The following is a 23,204-nucleotide window of genomic DNA, read 5'->3' as shown; positions in this document are numbered from 1 at the left end:
CAAACAAGGGCGGGTGGGCATGGGGGAGTTCCTTTAAAGACTCTCTACAGCTAAAGCAAAAGGGAATAAGAGATACTGTTCAAATAAAAGCCTTACTTAATACATTACATTTAAAATGGTTTAATCATTTTTCCTTCTTTTTCTGTATCTTTAATAAAAGGTTAAAAGAATTCTTAATGGTGTGTTTACCATGGTAATAAGCATGCTGAGGTTTCTGTATACAAAACCCCAAATCTTGTTTAAAACTGTTTAATGTTGGACAGTTTCAGTGTCATATTAACACACCTTTGACTCTTTGGGTTCTTTTATTCTATCTAAATTAACAGGACAAGCAGCAAGTTATTGAGCAAATCAAAATAGTGGTAAATTTTGCCCTTAATCTATGTGTGTCAGTTTCCCATTTGTAAAAAAGGATGCAAGTCTTTCCTATTAAACATTCATTCGTGTTTGTGAGGTGCTCAGACACTACAGTGACTGGCACCACAGAAAAGCATGTGAGGAAATGAATAATTCTGTATCCAGTGCAGAATTTGGATGGGGTGCAGTAAATGAAGGATACATCTGCACATTGGATGGTGAGGATAAGAGAAATATTGAAGAGCTACCCATTGACTGAGCACCACCTAGCCAGTGCACTGCTGGAGGAAGGGGTCCTGTGTTAAAAACTGTGATCATGTAATTAACAATGATATTACAATGCATATGCACAAAGGAGCAGAATGAAGACTGCAGACAGCCTAAATTCTGGCATTTCATAATTTCTGAATGCTTCATTTTGCAACCTAAACAACATATTTTTAATTCAGAGTTTGTTCTTTTTTGATACATAACATATTACTAGGAACATTCTAAAAATTCCAACTGAGAAATTAAAAGCCATAAGCCAGAATCCCATGGGACCGTTTTTGCATGACTAGGAGCTCACTCCTGTGAGATCAAACAAAATTTATTCTCCTCTCATACTGCATGCAGGCTGTCAACCTGGCTGTCACCCCTGATACCTGATTCCTATCTGTATGTCGTTTGTAAAGTGCCTCATGGTCCTTTAGGATGAAAGGCATAATATAAATGCAAGCTCTGATTCTCTATTTCTAGCAGAATATTGAAAAGGGTTTATTCATTCCAAATATTAAAAATGACAATGATACATGCTACTCCAATAACTGACAGTCCCTTTTGAATGCAAGCATTGGTACTCCTGATAATTCATCTCAACTTTCATTACAAACACTTCCCTTTGGCTCTGGCATTCTCCCAGCACAATCAATTATCTGACAGTATAGCACACAGCAATGCTTGCAACATCTTGCTTTATGAAATATTGCAGCACTCTAAAATGTGATACTTAATCAATCATAAATTTTGCCAACTGATTCACAATTCTAAATGTGGACCAATTTAACTTTACCATTTTAGTTAATCTTTATATTTTGATTACTGTTTATAATGTGAGATGAGTAAGAGTCAGTATCAACAAGCAGTTTCAGCATATGCATTGTAAAAAAAGGTGACATGGAAAAGAAGAGCTTTACTAGCCTAACACTATGGAACAGTCTCCAACAATCCTGGTGGTTTATTGTCAGAAATTGCCCCCTACAAATAATCGCCTTTTCAAAGACAGAATCAGTTCTGCAGAATTTAAATGTGATACAAGTAGTAGTTAGAGCACCCATTCCGATACCAAACTGCCTTCTCTTCAGCACCATCAACACCCACCCAGCACTTAAAGGGCTCCCACTCACTCCCAAGCACCAAATACAGACATTTTTAGGATGTGCCTTGGTGGATGAAATTTGCCTCAGTGCAGGATGCCTGCACAAGTCCCTTTATAATACTGAACTATAAGTCTTGTGTCAAGGTGTAAGTAGAGATGGAACCTTAGACAGGCCCTCTGTGCTGTAGTGAAATTCACCCTATATTTCCTCATGCCACAGTCCGTGTAGCAGGTTCTCATTTCTCCAGCTTTCCTTTTCAGATTTTCCAGAATTTTTTTTAGACAATAGATGACTGTGATTTTCAACTTGGCTTTTTCTACTGCATCTATCGCTGAAGTCTCTAAGCAATGTAAGATATTCTCATATTAAATTTCAATAGTATAAGGACAACTAATAAATAAAGCTGTTTTTTATTCAAGGTATGTTCTAATTCCCATTACTGCATACAAGAACTGAGTACTTACCTTTGACATTAGGCTTAATGTAAGAAAACAGACTGAGTTCTACTGGGTTTTCAATGAGAGATATGGCAGCAGGTTCTAATCCCAGTTGTTTGGCCCTTTGAGCTTTGGTGCCTTTACTTCCAGTTTTATATGGTGCAGACTGTGGGGGGGGAAAAGTAGTTGTAAAATGTATTGTTATTTAAAAAGGCAGAGATCAACATTTCTGCCATATCTAAGCTAGGCAACATATTTTGGGTCAACCAGAACATTGGCAGATTTGTGTCAAATTCACCAAATTGTTTCAGTCAAAAATACCCCTCCCCCCCCCAAATCAAGACATTTTGTCTTGGCATCTTCTAAATGAAAGGTTTCAATTTTTAGATTAAAAATGACTATTTCAAAATGTTCTTCAGCTTATTTACAAAATATAAAAAAGCTCAAAAACTCAACAAAATGTTTTGTTCAATCCCAAACTATTTTTCCCCATTTTCCAGAATGGCCAGCGAACCAAAAATCAGTTATTCTCACAGCACTAGTCACAGCTACCATTGTTCATTACATCTTCTTTAATTGTACAAGATAAAATGTCACAAACATATTTAAAAAAGAGACACTAACCACATGGTCCAATTCATCCAAAGTTTTGCAGTTTAATAAGGCTGTTAATAGACCTCCCGATAGCTTTCCTTCTTTCTTTATCTTCTGTATTGTTGCATGTGTCTTCTTTGCAACAGTACTACAATACATGGGTTTTATGTTAATAAATAATCATATTTCAAATCAGATTAAAAAGATTAGCACTAAATATGGTCCAACCTACTGAGTCTCATGACAGCATGTTGTTGAGGCAGTGTGTTTGGCCTCAGAAGCCATGGAAGACTACACCATACATCAGCCTCGAGGAACCCACTCTGACAAATGCTGTAGAAATCCTAATAATTTCTCTCCCATTTTAATATTTGTTCAACAAAGCTTGCAATAGTAGGGGGGGGGGAATCTAGAAATCAAGCAAAGGGTGTCAAGCTAAGTGTTTTATGCTTTGATGTTCCTTGTAACACTGCCACCCTGTGATCCAAGTGCAGCAAGTCTGACACTTCATCTAAATAAGAATTTATATTAAGTACCTATGAGCTAAATCCAGGGTGATGAGCACCTGGAACTCTTGCTCAAGTCAACGGGAGCTGCAGATGCTCAGCACCTCTCAGGATCTGTCTCTATAGTAGCAGAGAGTATTAGGGACGTCACAGGGTCCAGCAGCCACTAGTAAGTGAAATCATTACAAAACACTTGAGTTGATCTGTCAGTGGAGGACAGTGGCACACAATACTGCGTGCCCGCCCAAAACTCCATTTCCTGTCCCAGGCATTCTCCCCTATCTGGGGGGATCCCCTACTCCAACAGGACTGGAAGGGGGAGATCTCAGCACATAGAACCTTTACCTCTGTTCCCTGCCCACCTAGAGCACATCAAACATATTTTAAAGACACACTAACGACTGCATCAAGGAGGAACTGCGGCAGCCTTGATTGCCTCTGCGGTGGAGTCCGAACTAACGGAGAGCTGCGGGCTGCTTCAGCGGCAGCTTGCTCTGCTTGGCCAAATAAGTGCTTCCCACTCCCCAACTATATTATTTGGAAAGGGTTGTTGTGTCTCCAAAGGCCCAGAGAGACTGTGTGCCTGTGCACTGGGGGAAGAAGGGGAGTGATTCCCTGTCCTCCTTACCTACTTATAAGTATAGCAGCTTGCTCCTTGCACTCACTTCCTCTGTTTCCGCTAAGTGAGTGCATGGGTTACTGGCTCCTGGCCTGGTTCCCTCATCACAGTAATATTTTGGGGCTGCCTTCCATGCCCGCTACGAATGCCAAGGTACCACATGCTACTCGCCTTACCCTACACTAGAAGCTCCTGGACCGACCCTTGCTGCTATCAAAAAGGAGCCCTGGGCTTCTTTTCCAGATGTTCAGATATCAGTGCAAGGGGTGGAGCTTATTTCTGATTCAGGGCTACATAATTCAGGGGCCTCTAAATCACAAAACATATTTGAAATAACTCCTCACTGAGCAATTAGTAACAGTAACTCTCTTTCTTCTTCTTAAAGAAAGTGAAAGACAGGGGAGCATCAAGTATACCCCTCTCTTTAACTTTGAGTATTTTGGCTTTAAGATCTTTGTGCGTTCTTTTTTTTAAATGGGAACATTCTAGTCAGAATTTCCCCCCCTTGCATTACTGACGCATACTTACCACCTTCACAACATATTCTACTGGGAATTATACTATTGCTCTTTTAGACACCATACACACAGAGTTCCAAATTGTAACCAACCACACAAGGAACACAGACCTGGCAGCAGGACATCGTTTAACTCCTTTCCTTCACACACACACACACATTCCCCCACTAGATTACTTACCGTAGTTCTTCCAGCGTTTGCTGTACTTCTCGCAAGGCGTCAGCTTCCAGATTATTGACAAGCTCTTTTCGATACCGGGCAATGAATGGAATTGTGTTTTCATCACGGAAAAGGCAAATTATGTTTGCACACACCCATGGTTCAATATTTGTTCTTTCTGACAGGACCTGCCACAAGAAAACATAAGTAACTATTTTTAAAGCTGGTAAATTGGCTTAGTGTCTTCACTTCAGTTTCATATCCAGCCAGTATAGAGTACTGTTTTGTGCACAATACTGCCCTCTGCTGGATGGAATGCCAGGCTTGCCAAAGCATGTTTCATAAACTATAATACTGCTACAGGTACCTTGAACTTGAATTTGTACTTATTAAGAAAAAAGAATGAGTTTTGGCATATGATGACCATGAAATAAAATGGCCACTGTGGCGAGGACATGAACATGAAGCTCTGGGTGGCCACAATCCTGTTATACTAGGTCAGTGGTAACCAGAAAGTCATTATTAAAGACTGCTCCATGTGTGATGTGACTTTGATAATCTCAGGCTCATTCCTAACAGACAAGGGTCAATATCGCAAAAACCACCATCACATTATAGGCACCTTTGCTATCAGTCTTAGTAGAAACCAAGGGCTGAACGTACCCTGGAATATCCTCAGCCATGTGGGTGGTTAAGGTACACTGATACAGTGGTATGGGGAAGATTATACTTCCTCTGTCAGTACTACAGCTCCTCTGTGGATAAACAGAAGACTTCAGTCTCCAGGGCCTTTCACATGCACTAAAACTGAACTGAGGTGAGAATGCCATCAATCCTAACCAAAATATGCAATTTTCATAATTAGGCCAATTTTCTAGCAGAATAATCAATACAAAAACCCAACCCAATTATTAAAAATAGCTGCAGTAGGTTGTTTTGGGGGAGGGAAATGGCATTGCAGAACCCTGTATTTAAAAAAAATTGCAGACTTTTGTCCACTGGGAACCAAGATGATGCCATCAAGCTCATTTTACTGAAGTCTCAATAATTAAATACAGGCAGAATTTTCAAAATACCCTAAGCCCTGATCTACACACAGATTTTGTATTGATATACTAATTCAGTTAGGGGTAGAATTTTCTATTGATATAGTTATACCAGTACAATCCTTAGTGTGGACTCAGTACATGGGAATAAGCTCTTCTGGGATAAGTCCCCTTTATGCCAGTGTAACTGCATCTACCCTACAGTGGTTTGCATCGCTTTAACTATCCTGGTATAGTTAAAGTGGCACAACTTGTATGTGTAGACAATGCCTAAGGGTATGTCTACACTACGAAATTAGTTCGAATTTATAGAAGCCGGTTTTATTGAAATCGGTTGTATACAGCCGATTGTGTATGTCCACACAATAAAATGCTCTAGGTGCTCTAGTCGGCAGACCGCGTCCACAGTACGAGGCTAGCGTCGACTTCCGGAGCATTGCACTATGGGTAGCTATCCCACAGCTATCCCACAGTTCCCGCAGTCTCTGCCGCCCCTTGGAATTCTGGGTTGAGATCCCAATGCCCGGATGATGCAAAACAGTGTCGCGGGCGGTTCTGGGTACATGTCGTCAGGCCCCTCCCTCCCCCGTCACAGCAACGGCAGACAATAGATTCGCGCCTTTTTATCTGGGTTACCTGGGTTACCTGTGCAGACAACATGGAGCCCGCTCAGCACAGCTGAGCTCACCGTCACCATATGTCCTCTGGGTGCCGGCAGACGTGGGACTGCATTGCTACACAGCAGCAGCTGCTAACTGCCTTTTGGCGGTAGACGGTGCAGTAGACTGGTAGCCTTCATCGGCGATCTGGGTGCTGGCAGCCGTGGGGCTTGCCTTTTGGCAGTAAATGGTGTATTATGACTGTTAGCCGGCCTATTACAAGTCGGGTCATCGCACGTTAGCAGAGTCTTCCCTGAGCAGCCGATTGTGCAATAGGCCTGAAGACCATCGTCATACACCGCCCCGTATTTGCTGCCAAGCACCCAGAAAGATGCCGAGGGCTATCAGTCACGCTGCACCGTCGTCTTAAGATGTAAAAAATAGATTTTCTCTGTATTCATTTGCTTCCCCCTCCCTCCGTCAAATCAATGGCCTGCTAAACCCAGGGTTTTCAGTTTAATCTTTGGGGGGGACCAGTCTGTGACAGTTGTTTGTGTCTCTCCCTGATGCACAGCCACCGTTCTTTATTTTAATTCCCTGTGCCTGTACGCCATGTCGTCACTCGGCCCCCCTCCCTCCTTCCCCTAGGCCGTCAGATACTACGTTTGCGCCACAGCTCGAGCCGAGAAGCGGTTCGCGCCTTTTCTTTGAATTCTGGGTTGAGATCCCAATGCCCGGATGATGCAAAACAGTGTCGCGGGCGGTTCTGGGTACATGTCGTCAGGCCCTTCCCCCCTCGTCACAGCAACGGCAGACAATAGATTCGCGCCTTTTTACCTGGGTTACCTGTGCAGACAACATACCACGGCAAGCATGGAGCCCGCTCAGCTCAGCTGAGCTCATCGTCACCATATGTCCTCTGGGTGCCGGCAGACGTGGGACTGCATTGCTACACAGCAGCAGCTGCTAACTGCCTTTTGGCGGTAGACGGTGTAGCATGAGTGATAGCCGTGGGGCTGGCAGCCGTAGTGCTGCATTGCACCAGCCCCTTGCAGGCGATGGTATATTATGACTGGTACCCGTCGTCGTCGTACTGGTATGGCTGTCAATCATGGCCACCTGGGCAGACATGCTACTGTTTCGATGATGACGGTTACCAGTCATAATATACTATTTTCTGCCAATTGCCCAATATTGTCTGCTAAGCACCCAGAAGAGGCCGAGGGCGATGCTGGGTGCTGGCGGACGTGGGGCTGGCAGACGTGGGGCTGCATTGCTACACAGCAGCAGCCCCTTGCCTTTTGGCAGATGATGGCATATTATGATTGGTACCCGTCATCGTCATACTGGTATGGCTGTCACTCATGCTGCAGCGTCGGCTGCCACCTTAAGATGTAAAAAATAGATTTGTTCTGTGTTCATTTGCTTCCCCTTCCTCCGTGAAATCAACGGCCTGCTAAGCCCAGGGTTTCCGGTTTAATCTTTGGGGGGACCATTCTGTGTGACAGTTGTTTGTGTTTCTCCCTGTTCCTGTACCTGTACGCCATGTCGTCACTCGGCCCTCCCTCCCTCCCGCCCTCCTTCTCCTGGTCCATCAGATACTACTTTCGCGCCTTTTTTCTGACCAGGCGCCATAGCTAGCACTGGGATCATGGAGCCCGCTCAGATCACCGCGGCAATTATGAGCACTATGAACACCACGCGCATTGTCCTGGAGTACATGCAGAGCCAGAACATGCAAAGGCGAAACCCGGACCCCAGGCGAGGAGGCGATTGCAGCGCGGCGACGAGAGTGATGAGGAAATTGACATGGCCATAGACCTCTCACAAGGCACAGGCCCCAGCAATGTGGAAATCATGGTGTTACTGGGGCAGGTTGATACCGTGGAACGCCGATTCTGGGCCCGGGAAACAAGCACAGACTGGTGGGACCGCATCGTGCTGCAGGTATGGGACGATTCCCAGTGGCTGCGAAACTTTCGCATGCGTAAGGGCACTTTCATGGAACTTTGTGACTTGCTTTCCCCTGCCCTGAAACGCCAGGATACCAAGATGAGAGCAGCCCTCACAGTTGAGAAGCGAGTGGCGATAGCCCTGTGGAAGCTTGCAACGCCAGACAGCTACCGGTCAGTCGGGAATCAATTTGGAGTGGGCAAATCTACTGTGGGGGCTGCTGTGATCCAATTTGCCAGGGCAATGAAAGACCTGGTGATAGCAAGGGTAGTGACTCTGGGCAACGTGCAGTCAATAGTGGATGGTTTTGCTGAAATGGGATTCCCAAACTGTGGCGGGGCCATAGACGGAACCCATATCCCTATCTTGTCACCGGAGCACCAAGCCACCGACTACATAAACCGCAAGGGGTACTTTTCAATGCTGCTGCAAGCCCTGGTGGATCACAAGGGACGTTTCACCAACATCAACGTGGGATGGCCGGGAAAGGTACATGATGCTCGCGTCTTCAGGAACTCTGCTCTGTTTCGAAAGCTGGAGGAAGGGACTTTCTTCCCGGACCAGAAAGTGACCATTGGGGATGTTGAAATGCCTATCGTGATCCTTGGGGACCCAGCCTACCCCTTAATGCCATGGCTCATGAAGCCATACACAGGCAGCCTGGACAGGAGTCAGGACCTGTTCAACTACAGGCTGAGCAAGTGCCGAATGGTGGTGGAATGTGCATTTGGACGTTTAAAAGCGCGCTGGCGCAGCTTACTGACTCGCTCAGACCTCAGCGAAAAGAATATCCCCATTGTTATTGCTGCTTGCTGTGCGCTCCACAATATCTGTGAGAGTAAGGGGGAGACATTTATGGCGGGGTGGGAGGTTGAGGCAACTCGCCTGGCCGCTGATTACGCGCAGCCAGACACCAGGGCGGTTAGAGGAGCACAGCAGGGCGCGGTGCGCATCAGAGAAGCTTTGAAAACGAGTTTTGTGACTGGCCAGGCTACTGTGTGAAACTTCTGTTTGTTTCTCCTTGATGAACCCTCCAACCCCCCCCCCCCGACCCGGTTCACTCTACTTCCCTGTAAACCAACCACCCCACCCCACCCTCCCCTCCCCTCCCGCTTGCAGAGGCAATAAAGTCATTGTTTTTTCACATTCATGCATTCTTTATTAGTTCCTTACAGAGGTAGGGGGATAATTGCCAAGGTAGCTGGGATGGGTGGGGGAGGAGGGATGGAAAAGGACACACTGCATTTTAAAACTTTAACTCTTATTGAAGCCCAGCCTTCTGATGCTTGGGCGATCATCTGGGGTGGAGTGACTGGGTGGACGGAGGCCCCCCCCCACCGTGTTCTTGGGCGTCTGGGTGAGGAGGCTATGGAACTTGGGGAGGAGGGCTGTTGGTTACACAGGGGCTGTAGCGGCGGTCTCTGCTCCTGCTGCCTTTCCTGCAACTCAACCATACGCTCGAGCATATCACTTTGATGCTCCAGCAGACGGAGCATTGCCTCTTGCCGTCTGTCTGCAAGCTGACGCCACCTATCGTCTTCAGCCCGCCACCTCTCCTCTCGTTCATGTTGGGCTTTTCTCATCTCCGACATTGACTGCCTCCACGCATTCTGCTGTGCTCTATCAGCGTGGGAGGACATCTGCAGCTCCGTGAACATCTCGTCCCTCGTCTTACGTTTTCTCTTTCTAATGTTCACGAGCCTCTGCGAAGGAGAAACATTTGCAGCTGGTGGAGGAGAAGGGAGAGGTGGTTAAAAAAGACACATTTTAAGGAACAATGGGTACACTCTTTCATTACAAGGTCGCATATTTCAGCTTGCAGGCAGCCATCGTAGGCCACAGTGTTTTGGCTTATTTAACCTTCTTAACATGCGGGAAAGGTTGCAAACAGCAGCGCATTTCCCATATCAAGGATGAATTGGGTTGTCCATTTAAAATGGGGTTTCAATGTAAAAGGAGGGGGCTGCGGTTTCCCGGTTAACATGCGGCACAAACACAAGTAAACCACCCCCCCACACACACACACACACACGATTCTCTGGGATGATCACTTCACCCCTCCCCCCCACCGCGTGGTTAACAGCGGGGAACATTTCTGGTCCGAATAGCAGGAACGGGCGCCTCTGAATGTCCCCCTTAATAAAATCACCCCATTTCAACCAGGAGAGCTTTCTGGAGATGTCCCTGGAGGATTTCCGCTCCATCCCCATACACGTTAACAGACTTGCTTGCTTTTTTTTTGTAATGTTTACAAATATTTACAAAGTTACACTCACCAGAGGTCTCCTGTGTGCCCTGAGGGTCTTGGGTGAGTTCGGGGGTTACTGGTTCCAGGTCCAGTGTCACAAACATATCCTGGCTGTTGGGGAAACCGGTTTCTCCGCTTCCTTGCTGCTGTGAGCTACCTACAGTACCTCCATCGTCATCTTCCTCGTTCCCCGAACCGTCTTCCCTGTGTGTTTCTCCAGTGAGAGAGTCATAGCACACGGTTGGGGTAGTGGTGGCTGCACCCCCTAGGATCGCATGCAGCTCCGCGTAGTAGCGGCAAGTTTGCGGCTCTGCCCCGGACCTTCCGTTTGCTTCTCTGGCTTTGTGGTAGGCTTGCCGTAGCTCCTTAATTTTCACGCGGCACTGCTGTGTGTCCCTGTTATGGCCTCGGTCCTTCATGGCCTTGGAGATCTTTTCTAATACTTTTCCATTTCTTTTACTGCTACGGAGTTCAGCTATCACTGCTTCATCTCCCCATATGGCGAGCAGATCTCGTACCTCCCGTTCGGTCCATGCTGGAGCTCTTTTGCGATCCTGGGAGGACTCCATGACGGTTACCTGTGCTGATGAGCTCTGCGTGGTCACCTGTGCTCTCCACGCTGGGCAAACAGGAAATGAAATTCAAACCTTCGCGGGTCTTTTCCTGTCTACCTGGTCAGTGCATCTGAGTTGAGAGCGCTGTCCAGAGCGGTCACAATGAAGCACTGTGGGATAGCTCCCGGAGGCCAATAACATCGAATTCCGTCCACACTACCCCAATTCCGACCCGCAAAGGCCGGTTTTATCGCTAATCCCCTCGTCGGAGGTGGTGTAAAGAAACCGGTTTAAAGGGCCCTTTAAGTCGAAAGAAAGGGCCTCGTTGTGTGGACGTGTCCAGGCTTAATTCGGTTTAACGCTGCTAAAGTCGACCTAAACCCGTAGTGTAGACCAGGCCTAAGTGACTCAGAAGCCTCTGAAAATTTTACTCTATATGACTATACAACACACACATGCTCACCTGTGATAATACAAATCACATTAACAGTAACACATTTGAGGCTACATAAAATATCTTATGTACCTTACTGAGTACCTAGTTATAACCAACAGCATAATGCACACACAGGCTTAGATAATAAACGAGGACATGGGAGAACTTCAAGGAGTTTGCCAACAATATTTGAAGGAATTTCTTCCCTTTAGAAGTCAGCAGAATTTCAAGGAAGTCAGGGAGAGAATTCTGATAATCTAGTCTAATATTTTTAAGGTAGTAGCAAGCTGTACAGTACAGTAGCATGAGTATGCTACAATGTGCTGCCCTATTCCAGTCATGTCCTAGTGTTCCATAGCTACATCTAGCCTCGTAGAACAAGGGCATTAACTGGCTATTTCTACAACATCTGCATTTAAATGGTCATGATTAGGCTTCAAAGTTAATATTCTACTGGGATGCATGAAGATGTCCTCACACTATTTGACATTATTGTTTTAAGTCAATCTGGATGAAGGTTCCATTCTGGCTAATATATATGCTGAAGTCTATCTCCAAAACAAATGGGCCATCATTTATTTACTTAAAACTTACATTCTATAAATTACTATGAAGTCTGCCAAAAAAAAAAAAATCCTAAATTTTCAAGATTTCCATAGCTGCTACAGTCTTTGAATTGCAACTCCCTCAAGCTCTAATGGTGATAAAGAGGAAGAAAGTGAGATTGTTCTGTAAATCGCTAAACAATCTTTAATTCAAAGTTTGTCTAGAAGTCATAAATGTCAGATGATATCTGAATGGAAATTTGTAAAACTTGTTATTCAGAGGCATTTTATAGTGAACTATAACTTTCATCTGTGTATCTTGTCATGGCCTATGTTCAGGCTAAGAACAAACTGTAGTAAATAAAGTAACTCAAGCACTATTTATTTAAGAGTACCATGCTACTTCCTGGAATGTGTCAACAGCTCTTATTGAAGTTAATAAGGATCACGAATGTGTACCAGAGCCCAAGTTAGTCCTATTTCTGTAAGCTACAGTAGAGCTTTAGTCGACTGCTATAAAGAAATGGAAGAGATGTCATACCTGCACAATGTCCCAGTTCATTTCTAATTCCTCTTGGTGTTTGGTGCTCCCAGGATGTTTTACTGGTTTTCCTTGAGGACATGTTGTCAATTTTATCCTTTTTAAAGGGGGTTCATCAAATGTAAAATCTTCTTCATATTTCTCTTGCTTTACTTCATTTTCCATCAAAGGCGCACTTGTTGAGGGTATTTCATCACTATCTAGGTTATTCATCTTTTCTTGACTAACATTTATTTTTGTTCCCCGAGGCATTTTTGGTTTTTTAGTTCTAGGTTTTGGTTTGGGGTCTCCGTCTTCTTTAGGCTGTAAAAGTTTCAGTCCATCTTTACTGTCTTCATCAGCAGCAATAGGCAAAGATACATTCTGCCAAATAATCCATCAAAATAAATTAAACACTGAATATCATGAATTAGTCCTATAAAAACATAGCAGCTTTAACATAAGTGTTGTCACATGAAGAACTTGATGGCAGACATCATTTTCCTAAGTTATGGCCCTATACTGAGAGGTGCTCAGAGCCTCACAGTTGGTGTTCAGCATTGTAAAATCAGGCCCCTAATTACAGTGCAGCCTGTCTTAAGCAGACCTTCAAAGGACCAGCAAAAAGATAACAAAAACTGCAGCCTAGTAGAGATGGGATTTGAAGATCAAAGTTACTCTAGAAATCTCGGAATTATTTTTAAACTGCTCTCTTAAAACAGGGTTACCTATGGAGAGAATGTATTCCGTGGGTTTCACTGCCTACATCATGTATATATAATTAAGTGCTCTAACACAGTGGTTCTCAAAGCCTGTCCGCTGCTTGTTCAGGGAAAGCCCCTGGCGGGCCAGGCCGGTTTGTTTACCTGCCACGTCCGCAGGTTCCGCCGATCGCGGCTCCCACTGGCCGCGGTTTGCCATCCCAGGCCAATGGGGGCAGCGGGAAGCGGCGCAGGCCGAGGGACAAGCTGGCTGCCCTTCCCGCAGCCCCCATTGGCCTGGAGCGGCGAACCGTGACCAGTGGGAGCCGCGATCGGCCAAACCTGCAGACGCGTCAGGTAAACAAACCGGCCCAGCCCACCAGGCACTTTCCCTGAACAAGCAGCGGATCGGCTTTGAGAACCACTGCTCTAACAGACTGAGTTTGGAACTAGAAGGCACCTCCTGAGTTCCAATTCCATCCCTTACACTAAGTTGTTGAGAATCCTTGGGCAAGTCACAACTGGCTTGTGCCCCAGTTTTTCCATCAAAGTTCTTTGGGATCCAGGATCAAAGGCTGGCAAACACAGTAACAAAGGGAGCGCCAAACACAGGGGATCTTATACATAGGCCATGCACGCTGGAATACCAAAGCACATTAGAGTAAGTTACAAACAGAGTAGCTTCCCTTGTGATGAATACCCTCCCTGCAGTTTTTTCTAATCTTGAGTATTTCTTGGCCCTACTCTTATATTTTAGTATCAAATATTTGATGAAAGACACAAGGAAAGTCATTCAAACATACTCATTAGGTCTTCAAACTGAACTGGCTTCACTGCTGCTGGGTAAAGATTTACTGAAAAATATTCTGCAAGCTGCACTATGGAACCAACACTAAACTCATGGTAGTATAACATGTACAGCATTTCTATCCCTTCCATTGTGCTAGGAATTTATCTGGAGTACCAGAGCTGTGAAAAGGTGGAAGAGAATGCAGGCGCAGTACAACAAAATAACATTTCAGTGCTGTTTCGTTTCCTCTAAAGGAGGGGACAAGGTAGATAGGGTTTTTTTTAAATTAATATATAAACCTCATGGCTATAAAGAGATGTATGGCCTAATTCTCAGAGGCATTGAGCACCTACAACTCTCAGTAGGAAAATTTTGGCCATTGCATTTGACAGCTTTAGTAGTTATGTGTGTCCTGCTTACAGATACCTACTGGCTCCTCTTTTACTGCTGTCTTCCTGGTCCTTTTCCTAACCACAGCTGACCGTGGAGCAGCAGCCTTTTTAGGTTTTGACTCAGTTTTTTTTGGCAGCCTACGTTTACTTGCCACTTTGCTTTTTGGTTCCCACTCCTCCTCTTCCTCCTCTGATTCAGAGAAGCTGAAACAAAAGTAAACATTGCAAGAGGAAAAAACATCTGTAAGGCTATATCTATACTACAGAGCCTAGACCGATACAGTCCCCTAAGCACAGAGGCCGTGCATGCTGACAGCAGGAGTTTTTCTGCCAGTTTGGGAACACCACCTTCCCAAACATTAACTACACCAACAGCAGCACTCTTCCATTGACACAGCTGCATTTACAATGGCATTTTTGTCAGCATAACTATGTCGCTAAGGGGGCTGATTTTTTCAATATAAGTTTTAAGTATAGATGGAGCCTAAGAAAGATTGTAAAGCTGTTTTCTGAAGTAAAGGGAAATGGGCAGGGAAGATGAGCAGGAAGGGATGCAGAGCCTATAAGTAAAGCCTTTTATCCTACTGCAGTTAGTGGCTGGAGTGAAGTGCAGGATCTAGCACTACTCCATGCAGACCTCTGGCCTTGCTAAAGTGGTACATACAGGTTTGTACATGGTTGGTTTTGTTTTGGGGACTTTAGTAGTTAGTCTTTATTCTAAGGGCTTGGCTACACTTGCAGATGTAGAACACCAGGAGTTAAACCAGCCCTCAGAGACAGCAGCAGGGAAAGCGCTGCCATGAGTTCACACTGTCAGCTGCAAGCGCAGTGGCGTGGCCACATGAGCAGCTCTTGCAAGGCCACAGAGAGCAGTGCATTGTTGTAGCTATCCCCGTGTGCAAGTAGCTGCAACGTGCTTTGGAAAGGGTTTGCAAGGCCTAATGGGGCAGGCACAGCATCACATGATGCAGATTTCCCAATCCCGTTGTTCCAGGACATCCTACAGTACTAGATTGCCAGGTGCTTTTCAAATGGGTGGATGGAGTGTGACAGGGAGTATGTTGTGGGTATGGGGTGGAAAAGACAGCATGTTTTGGGGGGCAGAAAGTGTGTCAGTATGCTGTTTTGTAAGTTCAGATAGCGGCAGGGGGGAGGGCTGTCTGAATTTACAAAACAGCATCAGCCCCCAGCCCCCAGCCCCCACCCCCCGCCTCTCTCTCACTCACACTCTCACACACACGCCTGCCTCTGCAGCAGGAGCATTTCACAGTAATGGTTTGCTCTGTGTCCCGGAGCAGATAAGCATGCCGGCTGTCAGAAACAGAGCTTTGAAAGGGGATATCCGCATGCCTGGAGCCGAGTTCAAAACCATTATGAGAGTGGCCACTTGACTTCAAGGGATTATGGGACGGTTCCGGAGGCCAATCACAGCACAGTAATGCAATATGTCGTCCACACTGATACCCCGGCACTCCACCCTGGGCGCAGCAAGCTCTATGCTTCTCGTGGAGGTGGATAACCAGGGGTGCTTCAGCCACGGAGTCCAGGCGCTCTAAGCGCCTTGCCAGTGTGGACACCTCAGGAGTTAGGGCGCCCGGGGCTGATTTAATGCACTCCAACTTGCAAGTGTAGACAAGGCCTAACACACATTTTGCCATTTGTTATTTTCATTGTGTGTGTTAAGTATGCAGGTGGGGGAAGGGGTGTTTAGTAAATCAATCCCTTTTTTACATTAATCCTTTCATCTCCTCTGACCAGGGATCTTGAGAAAGCCCTTTGTCTCACTTATACTGCACCAGAATGGCCTCACAACCTCAAACTTGAAGCAAATTATATGCAACAAATATGCATTACTGAAACAGGGTTGTAACAAATATGTTGTGTCGACCAAAGAATTTGAATGGAAAATTAATCTTACGATTTAAGAAAGGAGGGTAATTCATCTTCTTCTGATACCAGTGGTTTTGCTTTAGATTTTGCTATCCTTGGTAGAGTTGACATCTGAAAGGAAGAGAGGTTGGGGGGGGAAACCAACAACAATCAATTACAAAAATATTCTCTCTCATCTAGTCTATCAGAATTGTACCCTATGGAGTACATTCTCTTTTCACAGTGTGGGAAACTGGCACACAAGTCTGCATGTAGTATGATCAGAATACACTCCTATATGTTAAAGAATTTAGACCACACCATCAAATCAATCTAATCCCACAATACTTTGCTTTGGGGGAAATTACATATAGCCAATGCAATCATTTTAGACACAAACCTATGCCATTTTTTTAACCAATTTAAGTCAAAATAGGACACTTCTATTCTGAAATAAAATGGTCCACAAACTTGCACCAAAATAACTAAGTGTGTTTTAATCCACACTTTGTTATAAAGCATGAATGAAAATTGATTTGTTGTTTCAGTGCAAACTTGCATGTGGACCAGCCCTAACAAAATGGATGCCATTTCACCAGCATTATGGTGTCTTAACAACACGACTTGCCAGACTTCCCCAAACCCGATGTGTACATAGGCAGTAATTCCAAATAATTAGCCCACAGGCCCTGGATTACAAACACCCTCTCTGATCAACCCAGAAACAAAGTTTAAATTCCAAGAATGTGGAATTAGTTTTCAGAGAGAGACAGCTACATATACTCCATACAACAATGGTTAGTTGTTAGACGTACACACACTTCCCTCAGAGTCAAGTTGCATCCAGTCTTTGAATTTGGATACCACAAAACAAAACAATATTCAAAAAAAAAAACTGTTTGCAAATGAAGGGCCAAAATTCATTTGCTGTGGATGTAAAATCTTAACTACGGTTTCTGCTAAGAACTTTTCATGTAGGCCCAGATGAGGACTAGCTAACAAAGAACAATACGTAGCTAAGAGAAAGTTGGGGTAAACAGATAACCTTGTGTGTTTCAAGTCAGTGAGCAGAGTCAGCATAACTCCGAATGTAATTGGGCGTCCTCATCGCAAGTTACAGAAACATGAAGCGCTGAGAAAAACCTCATGGTTACTCCCTAATGCAGGGAGGAGATAGTGGTACAATACCCCTCAGATCCCAGACAGAGTTCAGGGAGAGGCCTAATATAAATTGACATAAGTTATGACACCCTTCCCTCAGAGATGTATGCCAATCCTAGCCCACAGAAATGCAAGGGTAAACTTATAAACAATTGTTATTGTTAAATACTAATTACTGCTTTTTTGCTTTAAATCTCCAGGAATGTACTTGTTGGGTCAACTGGGACAGCTGCTACCGCATTCCTGTGGACCCCAAAATTAGGATTTAACCTATACACTTTAATAGACATATGTTCATATGTTACAGACACATGAAGCGCTGAGAAAGACCTCACCTCTGTGTTCCTTGTGTATATGTCCGCAATATGTTAATTTGAGCCTTGGGTGGAGCCATTATGTAATCTTTTAGACCATTGGCTTAGTGTGCTTATCTTGTCTTGCTGCTAGAACCTATCCAGGGACTTAGGAAACCCATCCCCGTCGTTTCTCTCTGCCCAATGAGCACCTTATATAATCTATTGTAATTAATTGTTCTGCAGTGTCTCTGAGCCTGATAAGCAAAATGACACTCCGCCAGCGCTGTGTGTAATAAACTCCTGTGCTTGACTCTACACGGTGTCCATTTTTGATCCTTCAGCAAACATATTGCATAAAACAATTACCAGAGCAAGAACAATTATTTTCAAGATGTTATTAAATTAATAGTAGATAAGATCCTAAAATCATGTACTTACAGAGAATTGCCTATATACCATTTCTGTAAGAAAATCTGGCAAGCCACCACATAATTCTTCCCCCTCCTCTGTTCTGCTGTGTTTGGGTTCAAATATCCTCTCTTATGTAATCATAGAGGATTGAGCCTTGCCCATCAGTTAAGCACTTTGATTAGCTCATCTCTGCAGGATCCACTCTTGCATTCCCAGGGAAATGGCTAAGTTACCCATTATTCCCCCGAGCTTTTGAAGTTGTTAGCCTTACATGTGCACAGACCAGTGGTAACATTTGAATTTGTTAGGTTTCAGAGTGGTAGCCGTGTTAGTCTATCAGCGAAAAGAACAAGGAGTACTTGTGGCACACCTTAAAGACTAACAAATTTATTTGGGCATAAGCTTTCGAAAGCTTATGCCCAAATAAATTTGTTAGTCCCTAAGGTGTGCCACAAGTACTCCTGTTCTTTTTATTTGAATTTGAGTCACCCTTCTTAACATCTAGATGTCCTGCTAATTGAATGGGCTCTTAAAACTGGCTTTTGTTCTCTAGGGTGACTAGATCTTACTTTTTACATGATTTTACCTATCAGCATGTTATATCCATCCCTGCCAACAACAGGACATTGAAATTATCTCTGTTTCTGTTCTGCAAGCAGTGGGTACAACTCCGCAATAAATGTGCTTGGATTGGTCAGATTTTTTTTAAACTGATTGGCCCGTATCATTGTAAGAAGACAGGTGGAGTTTGTATCCCAGAATTATAAGACAGCACCTGCCTGCATTAAAATTTCAGATACCATGTCAGGAGCATAGCCCAAAAAGAAACAAAAATCAATTTGTTCCTTGGTGTTTGGGGCCAGTTTTTCCAAAGCAGGGTATGTGCCTTGAAAACCACACATTTGCACATGTGAATCAGGAAACTGTGTCCCTTTGCAAACATAGCCCTTTAAATCAACCCCACCCAGGCACTCTGAACTTGACCTACTCCCAACAGTGGTTTTCAGCAGCTTTCTCCCCCATGAACTGGTACTAGACTGCTAATGTTGATAGGACAAAACCATTTCCCAGCACCATTGCAGAAGGCATGACTGAACCCTACCTCAACCAGCACCAGCAGTTAAATTGCACTCAGAACTGGTTCCCACTGCAGAAAACAATTGTCAATAATAGACCAGTTTCTTAATGCTGTTCTACAGGCAGATATCCCATTCATGTGAATGGGGGAATGTTGCTCTCTTAGAGGAGGCTATAAATCTGCATGGAACACACAGGACACTATTCACCTTTTAGCTTTCTCAGTTACTCTTCTCTCCTTCACAAGCTGCACTGCTAGATGTTTTTTCTCTCTGATACTCCTTCACGCAGTCACTTCTTTCTCCTTTTTCCTCTGATCTTTAAAGCTGAAAGGTCACCGTGCCAGACTCCTGCATGAATCAGATTTTTATTGTTTTTACAAAAGACATATGAAAAGATATTTCATTTTAATTTTGTAGCTTCTGCAAAATAACTACATTGAAAGAACGTTATTAAAGTTTGTAAAGTTATAATTTCTTGAAAATCAGGACATATTAGTGTAATGGTTCAGGGTGAGTTGAACATTTCACCTCTCTCTGGGCCTCTCTGTGGCACCTCTTTCAAGTGACAGGCTCACACCTATACTTCTTTCAAGGCGGACTCCTATGGTTCACCCCACTTTTAGACTGGGTCTCCAGGTTACAGCATCCCCATTTACCAACCACACTTCCTCAGCAGGTCCAACGGGTTTTGCTCCTGCTATATACAGACTTCCCTTCGGGAGCCTGTGAACAGCATGAAAATACAGTGACTTCAGCCAGATACTTCAAAACAACAGCAAAGAGAGAAAAAAGGTTAATAATAAAAAAGGCCTACAAGCATATTGTCTTAGGCCTTGTCTACACTGGCAAGATTCTGCACAGTAAAGCAGCTTTCTGCATTGTAACTCCCGAGGTGTACACACTGCCAAGCCACTTAATGTGCAGAAACTGCGCAGTTGCAGTGCTGTAAAAAAACCACCCTGACAAGAGGCGTACAGCTTTCTGCGCTGGGGTACAACACCGCGGTGCGAGTGTAGACAACCCGGTCAATTATAGCACTGCGATCGACCTTCCAGGAGGTGTCCCACAATGCCTGTTCATGCCTCTCTGGTCATCAGTTTGAACTCTACTGCCCTGCCCTCAGGTGACCAACCATCATCTTCACCCCGTTAAATTCCTTTGGAATTTTGAACGTCCCCTTCCTGTTTGCTCGGTGACGCGTGCAGTGGTCTCAGCGCATCTTTCAGATGGCCATGCCTGCTCCAAGCACCAGGCGATCCCCCGCTAGGAGCAATGCCGAACTGCTGGACCTCATCAGCATTTGGGGAAAGGAGGCTGTGCAGTCCCAGCTGCACTCCAGCCGTAGGAACTGTGATACCTACAGACAGATTTCATGATGCATGACAGAAAAGGGCCATGACCGGGACACACTGCAGTGCAGGGTCAAAGTGAAGAAGCTGCGGAATGCCTACCACAAGGCGCGAGAGGCAAACCGCCAATCCAGTGCTGCGCCCACGAGCTGCCGGTTCTACAAAGAGCTGGACGTGATACTCAGTGGTGACCCCACCTCCACTGCGAAGGCCACTGTGGATACTTTGGTAGTTCACGTGACAGTCGAGAGTGGACTGAGCCAGGAGGAAATCTTAGGATGTGGAGGGGGACCCAGAGGCAGAGGATGACTCTGAGGTCAGAGATGCATGCAGCCAGGACCTCTTTTCTACCCCAGAGGAGGCTAGCCAGTCACAGCTGTCGGATTTTAGCGAAGTGCAAACAGAAGAGGAGGCCCCTACTAAGTGGATTTGATTTTGGGAATCGCTGAAGCAAGCTGTTGGGTGCAGGAGGGTTGTAGAAAGCAGGCTTGTGTCTGTATGATGCACGTACCACCACATGCCTAGTCTGAGCAGCGGAACAGGCTGTTGACTGACTCCCTCACTTCACGGGAATCTGCCTCAGAGATCTCCAGGAAACTCTCATGGAGATACTGGGCAATCCGCTGCCGCAGGTTCTTTGGCAGAGCTGCTGTTTCTTGCCCCATTAACGGTAACTTTCCCGTGCCACTCTGCCATCACGGGGGAGAGCGGGGGGAACCATTGCCGCACTCAGACAAGCCACGTAAGGGCCAGGGCAGAAGCCGCAGTCTTGGAAAAGACCCTCTCTTGATTCCCTGCTCACCCTCAGCAGCACAATATCTTCCATAATGAACACAGCCTGTGGAAAATATGGGGACAGAAATGATTATCAGGCCCCACCGCCCAGAGTGCTGGCTCTCCCCAAGAACCACGTGCCCAGTGTACAATAGGGTCCGGGAACACTGATTTCCCCTGCCCCTGCGGTTACTCACCATTTTGGGGGTCTTGTGGCTCATGTGTGCTTGCCTGGGGTCAGCCAGTTAGTAACAGGTATGTGAATAGTGGCCGTGTTTTAAATCATTGAATCACTGTTCTGTGGGTTGCAAACAATACTGCTTCTGTAAAATGTTGCGTTTTGGCTTCCCAGAGAGAGATGACCTTGGGAGCCCAGCCTCCCTCTTTGTTATCGCCGGCTGAACAGCTGTGTAGAATTAGAAAGCGGCCACAAAGAACTAAAGAGGACTTTCTGCGTGAGGTTATGATGCACTCCACCGCCAAAAAAACAGGAATTGAAGGAGTGGCGGGTGTGACATTATATACCTTGGGGAAGCGTGCTATAACCCCCATATTCCTCATTTTCATATAAACGCAATCTTATTTATAAAGCATGCCTTGTAAGGCATTAGGGAAAGGGTTATGATCTGCTGAAACTCATTTTTCTATCCATATACGTATACACCTCTACCCCGATATAACGCGACCCAATATAACACGAATTTGGATATAACGCGGTAAAGCAGTGCTCCAGGAGAGCGGGGCTGCACAGTCCGGCAGATCAAAGGAAATTCGATATAATGCGGTAAGATTTTTTGGCTCCCGAGGACAGCGTTATATCGCGGTAGAGGTGCATCATTAATGCATATGAACTTATGAGAATTGTGTAGTATGGTTGTCACTAAAACATGCTATAAGTCAGGAGAATCAGCCAAATATTAGCTCCCCAGAGGCAACAGCAAGGAAAGTAACCAACGCCCGGGCGGTGTGTCAAACAAACAACCCATCAACTGCCATTGTCCAGCAAGGGAGCTACAATGCAATGACTCATCTGCATGAGCCCACACCAGGGGAATTGCTCAACCTTTCTTGGAGAGACTCAGGCCTGTACAGCGCTGTGAGGTAAACCTGTCTTTGTACAGCTGAGTAGGGAAAAGCGCTGCAGTCTGTCCACATTGACAGCTGCCAGCGCGGTGGTGTGGCACACCTGTAACATTTGCAGCTGTGTTGGGAGCGGTGCATTATGGGCAGCTATCCCAGCATTCATGTGGCTGCAACATGCTTTTCAAAACGGGGGGGTGGGGTGGATTGTGACAGGGAGTGTGGGGGGGAGAGAGAGTGCTTTTTGGAGCATGTCAGCTCTCTATTTTGCAAGTTCCGAACTCCCGGCCCCCTGCTCATTCGTTTACTCACTCAAAGCAAGCTGCAAATTGTTTGCTTTTCTCTGCAGTATGAGCTTTGAAACCGGCACTTACGCATTCCTGCAGCCAGTCACAACAATGGAGAGGATTGGCCACTTGACAAGGTGATTAGTACAGCGCTGCAAGCGTTTACACTCACACCTGTGAGTCGTAGCCACTGCGCTGCAGCTGTTATTCCTCTCGGAGATGTGGAGTACCTGCAGCGGTGTACCCAGGGAGATACAGCGCTGCAAGTGCCCTGCCAGTGTGGATGGGGAGTGAGTTACAGCGCTGGGGGAGGCTTTACAGCGCTGTAACTTGCAAGTGTAGCCAAGGCCTCAGTAATGCTCATCTGACTCTGAAGGGGGGGGAGGAGGGGGCAAAGCCAAGAGGGAGGAAAGAACATGATAAAAGGAAGAGACGTTTGCCATGCTCTTCCTCTCTCTTCCACCTACATCTACAGTCACCACCACCACCAAGTGACTGAAGCGCTGATCAAAGGGGAGAGCCTGGCTGAAGGGCAACCAGCCAGCCTGTGGTGAGAAGCATCTAAG

The 23,204-nt window shown here is 45.4% G+C and overlaps 1 protein-coding gene across 1 annotated transcript in view; it reads right to left on the bottom strand.

Annotated features, from left to right (window-relative positions):
- Window positions 1-23,204, bottom strand: part of SRBD1 (S1 RNA binding domain 1) — a 232,938-nt gene that overhangs the window by 188,568 nt on the left and 21,166 nt on the right. The window contains exons 3-9 of the mRNA XM_034764426.1: window positions 19,356-19,496; window positions 16,251-16,333; window positions 14,371-14,536; window positions 12,471-12,833; window positions 4,570-4,736; window positions 2,777-2,894; window positions 2,180-2,318 (exon numbers count right to left, since the gene is read on the bottom strand). Coding sequence (XP_034620317.1) covers window positions 2,180-2,318; window positions 2,777-2,894; window positions 4,570-4,736; window positions 12,471-12,833; window positions 14,371-14,536; window positions 16,251-16,333 — 1,036 coding nt within the window. The 5' untranslated portion in view covers window positions 19,356-19,496. The remainder of the gene's footprint in view (window positions 1-2,179; window positions 2,319-2,776; window positions 2,895-4,569; window positions 4,737-12,470; window positions 12,834-14,370; window positions 14,537-16,250; window positions 16,334-19,355; window positions 19,497-23,204) is intronic.

Source organism: Trachemys scripta, chromosome 3, assembly GCF_013100865.1.
Source record: "Trachemys scripta elegans isolate TJP31775 chromosome 3, CAS_Tse_1.0, whole genome shotgun sequence".
Lineage (NCBI taxonomy): Eukaryota > Metazoa > Chordata > Testudines > Emydidae > Trachemys > Trachemys scripta.
The sequence above is the reverse complement of the archived record's forward strand: the minus strand, read 5'-3'. Positions and strand labels throughout refer to the sequence as shown.